The 6,000-nt window shown below is 32.9% G+C and overlaps 1 protein-coding gene across 7 annotated transcripts in view; it reads right to left on the reverse strand.

The window, feature by feature from the left end:
* LOC113400120 (glycine receptor subunit alpha-4-like) overlaps nucleotides 1-5,643 on the reverse strand; it is a 27,627-nt gene extending 21,984 nt beyond the window's left edge. The window contains exon 1 of one of the 7 annotated variants that reach the window (XM_026639564.2): nucleotides 5,132-5,643. In XM_026639564.2, coding sequence (XP_026495349.2) covers nucleotides 5,132-5,223 — 92 coding nt within the window. In that variant the 5' untranslated portion in view covers nucleotides 5,224-5,643. The remainder of the gene's footprint in view (nucleotides 1-5,131) is intronic. The other 6 variants (XM_026639567.2, XM_026639562.2, XM_026639566.2 and 3 more) reach the window with 6 other exon arrangements.
* Between the last annotated feature and the right edge of the window lie 357 nt (nucleotides 5,644-6,000).

Genomic DNA, 6,000 nt, shown 5'->3' on the forward strand with positions numbered 1-6,000 from the left:
CAGTTTACTTTTATGCATGCCGAGTTCGCCTTTAAACTTGGAGAAGTACTTTCACTACGTTGATAAAAACATACTTCTACCGGAAGAACGTATGCAAAATACTCAGAAACAATTACAATAGACTATTTGACAATGCGACAAATAAAGTGTCAATTATTAAAATCAGTATATATTATGAGTTTGAAAACGGTTATTTATTGACGAAAGTTGAACATAATAATTAATTTATTAAAAAAGTCATAAATAAAAATGCATTTTTTTAAACGTTTGTCACGTGACATAAAACGCTCCTGATTGGTCGGGCTTATGATGACGTCACTTGCTTGTTAACCTCGTTTGCCTACTGTATGTGGATTATATGTGCCACAGATTACAATACAGGTAAGTGACGTCACCGACCCCATTGCAGCGCCATATTGTCAAAGTAGCGTTTTCGCGCGCTATTTAAATATGGAATTTTTAATTTGATATTTTTCAGCAAATATGTACTAGAATTAAAAACAAACAACTTTTACTGAGTTCCTTAACCTCTACTAAATAATATAAAATGTATTTTAAAAACCAGTCAAACAGCTTATTTATATTTGTATGCGATACGCAATTCTTTAATGTACTCTACTAAAATCTATACTCGCCAATGCATATCAGCGCACGTAAACGCATCACTGCTCTAATAGTTATGCATATACGAATACGACAGACTGTGGTGCAATGAAAGGTATTCAGCGCGAGGGTTTATTTCTGTTGTCACAGTTACCCCACCCGCTAGTTATATTTGGATTAATAATGACGCAGATGCTAACTGGTTAATTTTGGCGCCATTGAAAGGTTATTGTTGTCATAAAGTAGTGTTATAGTTTTACGGTTACTCTCAACACATATTTCCTATTATTTGCGAAATCGAAAGTTTTATGTATCGTGTCGGGAATTTCGTTGATTTGACTATGTATTTGTAATATTAACAGTGTATAAATATGCAATTTATGTACGGTAATTGTGTATAATTAGTTAAATATTGAATGGTTAATTTGTATACTAAATATGTGTTTAAGCATTTAACAATAATATATATATAATTTTGGAATGTTATCATTTTATTTAGGTTATTTTAATTGTAACACGTTGGAAATAAAAAATAATCAAGAAGTGTCGACCAGAGTAAGTTCTGTTCGTAAATAAATTAAGCATGTTGTCTTTTGTTGAGGACTACTATTTATCGAAAATATTGAAGTCCTGTTTATCTGTGTTCGTAACGTAATTAATTTAAAAAAACAACTTCTAACTATATCTGGAATTTTGTTTTATTAAAAGAAATCTCACCACTTGACCTGAATGATCTGGATAATACAATAGTCTATTCATTATTTTTATGTAGAGCAATGATTACTTATATACTTTACAATAGCTCTTGGTTTGTCACGGATTTGAACCTCGGTGTTCCTTTTGAACGAAGGCCACCCAACTGCACAAGATATACTCGTATTATAGACTATAGAGCAATGTATGTACAGACAAGGCACACTGTCTATTGATACTCTGTGAATCTATCTTATATTATACTAAGCTATGTTATGATGTGCAATTTTATAAATGTTTAAACAAATTCATTGTTAACTGGATTTTATAATTATATAAAACAAAGTTGCCCTCTTTGTTTGACTGTGTCTTCGCGTTCTTTCTCTAAATCAGTCAACGGTTTTTGATTTGAATTTCGAATAAACGAGGAGGGTTTGTGTATATAATTTGTACAAAAAAGATGAATGTTGGCGGGGATTTATCCAAGAAAAACAGTTTTCGTGCGCTTGCATGGCTAGCGTTGGCTAAATATAAGGAGGTATATTGAAACAATGTACGAAATGATTGTCTTAAAAAGGCTGACGGAAAAGTGGATAAACGCAATATTAATTGATTAATATATTTGTTTCTTATGATACAAATACCGGAATAATAATTTTTGGTCAGTTCCTACTATTAAATTACCATTAACTCTTAAAGACAATAGCCATCTTAAGCGATACTAAATAAGTATAATTAAGATCAATATAAGTTTACCTCCTTGTATCTGTATGTAAATAGTTCTGTATATTTGATTGATTTGAAGTTTTCGGATGAATGTCATGTAAAAAATTAGGTTAAGACCGTTCAGACGTGCATTTTATAATTTTCATACAGAATACACAATATTAATCAAAATCTTGCCATTTCTTCCCTCTCTTTTACTCTATTTTTCGGTAGAATTGGTTTTAATTTATGTAAAATGGCGATTAAAAATTTATTGCTTGAGAATTACATATACTTTGACAAATCACTAAAATTTTTGACTAAAACTACTAAAACTTGCATTAAAAGTTGATAAAATTTGAGTATTGTAACACGTTAGACAAGCATGAAATCAACTTTAAATAAAATAATGTTCGGCTATTCATTCGCCAGCATGCACTTGACGAATGTACCAAATACCGAATACATAAAGACAGACACAGGTATCCTTATAAAATAAAATTACTACATCATATCTGTTAACAATTAGATTTCTAAAAAGCACACTAAATTTAAAAAAATTGACGGTAAATTGATTTTATTTGTGAAAGATTTCTAGTTCACAGTGTGGTTGTCATAGTTTTGTGGCCTATAATCTTTCTCGATCATCTAACTCAAATAGGTACAATCATCGAAACGTGTGTGATTCGTTACAGATAGGTTGATTTAATAATTAAATATATTCATAATAGTTTAATATTAATAATACCCATTGAAATCATTTGCTAATATCTAATGATTTATAAAATATAAACCATTCACTTCCCGTAGTTCTTTGAAACTGTTAGAAGTTCAAGGTACGCTTTGTGTCGCTATTAGGAAGTTGGTTTGTTTATTCAATTGGCTTCAGTTTATCATCACATTTGGGCAAGTTTGCGTCAGTGTGACGCATTAATGAACATCGGAAGCTTACCTTGTTTTGAAAACTTTTAAGTCTTAGAATTGTTTGTATTTTTAATATGAACTAATAAAATTTTAATAATAAATACATAATCAAAAGTCTTTGTTTATGATATAGCAAATGGGCCACCTGATGGTAAATGGTCACCATCGTCTATAGACAATGGCGCTGTAAGAAATATTAACCGATTCTTACATCTACCCAACTAGCCCTACCAGAAAATCTGTCCAGAGATCTGTGAGAAAGTAAGACAAAAATAACGACGAAAGTTTGACTTTGACTGTATAGTCTTTGAATGTAAGAAATAAAATATAAAATGGGCATATTAATGGCTCAGTTATGTTCATTAAAATGTATTTGAAGTTTTGCTATGAATCATGTACAATTGTACATACACAATATTTTTGAATTATTGACAACGGATTAAAATAGCTCTAGCTTCCATCAATTTAAGTATATAATCATCAGAATAGGGCCCTGGTTTTGTGTTTCCGTAAAATTCGTTTTAGGCCAAGATAATAATGGCTAATAAAAATAAACATCCGAGTAAGAATCGTAACCTCACCATTTCGTCACTAACCTTGTAATTGAATTATGTTTTTAATTCTATAAAACGCAACGAAATAATATTTATGTAACACGAACATTAAACGTATTTAATGTGGTATTTCATGTAATTAGAAGGGTAACCCCAATACTGAATGAATGAACGAATGATTTGTTGTTTACCAAATAATATTTCCTTTTATTAGTTACTTAAACATTCAAGAAATAGGTACTATTTTGCTTTAGAAAACCTGACGGTATACAATAACCTTCGCTAGGAAATTTGTGTTATGGCTCCCATTATTATAGTAACTTTTTTAAAATTTTGTGAATAAATCTTGTGAATTATATTATAACATTTGTCACGATTATGTTTAACAGAAATTGAATTTCTTAAAAAAAAAATCAAATTTTCCTTTATTCAAGTAGGCTTTTACAAGCACTTTTAAATTGTCCTTTTACATAACTATAAAATCACTCAACTCAAGGAAAAAGTAAAGGTAAAAACGGATTGGAATGTAGATTCTACCGAAAAGAACCAGCCCGAAACTCACTTGTTACTTTTTTCCAACATTTGAAATGGAGTTATGTCAGTTAAATACAACTATATATCTCACCCTGTCTGAAAGACAACAAGTATCAGCTTCACGCTTTTCTATAAATCATTAAAACCCAAATCGTTTACCCATTAAACATTTTTGAAGGCTTTGTTTGTTGCTTTAGTTTCTTTGTTTAAATAAAAAAAGTAATAAAACTCCAAACATATAAATGTAACTAATAATCATCGGTTAGTAAGTCTAAGTAGTATATTATTATTAGGCATTATGTTGTTGTACGCACACGCTTTTGAATTGGGACATGTCTGCTAAATCAGTCAGAATTGAGATCGTTGCACCTGGCCAAGCTTGGCGGTCAGCGGTTAGTCGCAAGTGTTTATGTCAACAACGAGGCTTGCCAAGCGACTCGTCCCGTCTCCTTGGACGACTTGAGCAGAGATCAATCTTACAAATTCACTAATTTTGCACATTCGACACGATCGAAATGATTCAATTGTAGAAGTTTTTAGTTTAGATTTTAGTATATATTAAACATCTATAACATATACTTTATTGTATTTTAAGCGTGTGTATTTATTTATATCTTCATTTAATTGTTGGTTGTTGATGGTAAAATTAAACAAGACTTACGTTACTACAATGACAAAGCTGAGTTTATCCTGAATTATAATTAGTTCTACATTGTAACAGTCCATACAAATCGATCTGAGCTCGGACTAAGATCTTTTAACATCTTATATAATATTGTTGTTCTTTGTACCTTTTACCGTTTGATCTAATTATATGAGCTTTAAATAATTCAAATGTTTTATCAAGACATAACATCTGTAAAGTTATTATTTTGTATGATTAGTCGAGAGATAACTATGTCTAGCTCGTCTCCCCGAATCTAACGCCGTCGTAACAAGCGTATTTTTATAGCTCATCCGAGGTCCCCGCGCCGTTAGCCAAATTTTAACCTCTAAAATTATTTCGCATTCTGCTTGTTATAAAATAGCGCGCAAAAATGTTTTAAATAGTTTCAGCATGTCATTAATATTTTTGAAAGTTTTGAGTGAACTGTCACTATGAAGTTTTTGTAACGAACCTTGCACATTCAAGTAATTCCTTGTTTGGAGTGAAAGAGACGCCGTCGCCCTGCGCGAGGAGCGCCAGCAGCGGCATGAAGAGCGTCCACATGGCGGGCTATGGGCGCGCGTTCCGCCGCCGCTTGTCGCTCGCGCACTTCCTCACAACACACACTCGGCTGCACATCATCAGCTCACGAGGCACATCACAGATCGGGTCGAGTCGCGAGCTGTACCGAATCCGGCGGGTCGAGGTCCGAGAAGTAGAGAGCGCGCCGCGATACTGCGCTACTTGCGATGTTGACGGCGGGCGGGCGCGGGCGCGGTCACGGGCGCAACCTTCGTTTCCGCGCGATCTCACCCTGTGATGCGACGCCACGCGAGAAAACTACATGCTACGCAATCCGCTACGCAGCTGGCGTTCGCATGAGTGACGGCTTAAAAGTGATGTGCTCTTTAATGCTAATATTTATATCTAGTTAACGGCAACAACGCATAACCTTGGCGAAGATGTAATTTTTTAATATCAGAATATGCCTCTATGCAATTTCGTTCCGATATTTTAATTTGATTAGTATAGTAAGTTTACTAAAAGTCAGTTTATAGCACGTGTCACGATCGCGTGACCCGACTTGCCGTGCCCAATAGTCAGATAATATTTTGCAAATGTAGGTACATACTAAGTAAAATTATATTTACATAAGAATATATATTTATTTTCATATGTATATTATAATCATATGTAAATTGTGCTACGTTTGGTAAAAAAACGTTTTATTGGTTAACTTTATATTCCATTAGATTGCATTGAAAATAAACAGAATTGAAGATCATAAAAGGTATTGCGTGTGTCGTGTTTGTATTAAATTCCCGCGTAATCCCCAAACGA

This window comes from Vanessa tameamea, chromosome 8 (genome assembly GCF_037043105.1).
Source record: "Vanessa tameamea isolate UH-Manoa-2023 chromosome 8, ilVanTame1 primary haplotype, whole genome shotgun sequence".
Lineage (NCBI taxonomy): Eukaryota > Metazoa > Arthropoda > Insecta > Lepidoptera > Nymphalidae > Vanessa > Vanessa tameamea.